General features: G+C 47.5%; 1 protein-coding gene across 1 annotated transcript; it reads right to left on the bottom strand.

The window, feature by feature from the left end:
* Positions 1-299: 299 nt before the first annotated feature.
* Positions 300-774, bottom strand: Pmar_PMAR001735 (hypothetical protein; the record flags this gene model as incomplete). Its single annotated transcript, XM_002786251.1, has 2 exons — positions 300-584; positions 649-774. 2 exons carry the CDS (start codon positions 772-774, stop codon positions 300-302), a joined length of 411 nt encoding a protein of 136 aa, XP_002786297.1.
* Positions 775-1,749: the final 975 nt, after the last annotated feature.

Below are 1,749 nucleotides of genomic sequence, written 5' to 3'. Positions count from 1 at the left end.
CTTAAGCATTATGATAGGCTGGCAATCACCCAAGTCAACGAACTGCGGATTCATCTCAGATGAGTCCAGCTTTGATGCTGACAATTCCTTGTGAACAGCCGCTCACTCATCGAGATTCCGAGCCCACATATTCAAGTGCTTATGCGGGGGTATAATGTAGAACTGGCAAGGCAAAGTATCTGATCCGAGTTGGGCAGCCGAGCCGATGTCCCAGCCTGGGACTCCCAGGTGTACTCAACCCACGCACTGTTCGGGAAAGGCACCGGCTTGTTAACCCAAGTTCTGGTATGCCTCTTCGACTAGTCAGACTCACCAAATGTAGCCCAGTACCCGAGATGACTGGCAATATTCAATAGAGGGAATATGTCATCATATTCCAGAACGTTTCCACCACCAAAAGAGGCGACATCCATCGCCTGATCGGCTAGACCACCGAAAGTGAAAGCTGTTGCAGCTCTCGTGAGCTGTAGAGTCTGCGTAAATATCGAGCAAGCAGAGCCACAGTTACCATCCGTCACAAAAACGACCTCCGTCCAATACTTCGGGTCATAACTCGACCCTTTGACAATTTCGGGTAGAGCATTCTACAATACGTGATAGCAGAAACCGGAAGCACTAGTAGCGGAGTAGTTTGAAGGCTCGCCCTACATCGAATAGTATTCGAGTCACATCGTTCTCCCGAGCGAAGTCTTGAGCTTCGGAAAAGTTTTCGTACAGAACGACCGGCAGTACAAAAAAACCATCACCGGTAACGAAGTCCGGTACGCTCACCATCACCAGTAATGAATATTGGTAGCCGGTTCCAGAGATCCACTTTCCTTCTCCTTGCAAAGTCCTTGACGACAAGAGAGCAGCATCACCATCATCATACTGTATGATGATGGTGGTCCTGCTCTCTGTATGATTCATACACATTACGACTACTATCCGCTCGAGCCACAATGTCGTCCAAAGCTTGGACTCCAAGCCAGCATAACCGTAGTCTTGATTGAATCAAGCTGATTCGACGACCCAACAGCAAAGTTCCATAGAGTGCTGGCATCCTTCTGGTAGAACTCGGTCTCGAACGCCACCGTTTTTCCGAATAGTGGGTTCCTATTAGTTAGAGCATTGTAGAAGCGCGCGGTAATAGAGCATCACCTCCCACAGACTTGGTATAGTCGCTAAACCGCCGGAGCCAGTCTACGACCGTTACATGGCGCTTAAGCTCGGAATATTCTCCGGCGCGCCCCGGAAATGCTCGCCGCGTCCCGAAATTTCTCCTGGAGTCAAAATCTACTGTGATGGCACCTTCAAATTTTCCTCCAGTTTGTTCCGCCAATTGTACGGGATTTATGTGAAGAAGAGTAATAATGGTTCGCCAGTTATTCTGTGTTTTTTACAAGCGAAAACTAAGCAATTTTATGTGGATTTTTCGTATTTACTTGATGAGAAATGCCGCGATCTCTTCGGAGATGGCCTCAACATTGAACACGTGATTCTTGATTTCGAAAGTGGCATGATTCGAGCCATACAAGCTCTAATGCCACAGACCATCATAAGTCTTTGCTTGTACCACTGGGCAGCAGCTCTCTATAACTGGTAATCTCTGTAACCTTTGCGAGGCATTCCACCACACATTAAATTCTCTGTGTGTTACTTCGACTCCTACTTTCTATTAAATTTTACATATCATAGTGGACGAGTTCGACGAGTCGGCTAGGATGTTCTCCAGATAGAGCAGGCGATGCTGTCGTAAAGTCACCACCA

The sequence above is a fragment of the Perkinsus marinus genome, assembly GCF_000006405.1.
Source record: "Perkinsus marinus ATCC 50983 genomic scaffold scf_1104296931666, whole genome shotgun sequence".
Classification (NCBI taxonomy): Eukaryota; Perkinsozoa; order Perkinsida; family Perkinsidae; genus Perkinsus; species Perkinsus marinus.
Note: the sequence above shows the minus strand (reverse complement) of the source record. Positions and strands in the feature narration are given on the sequence as shown.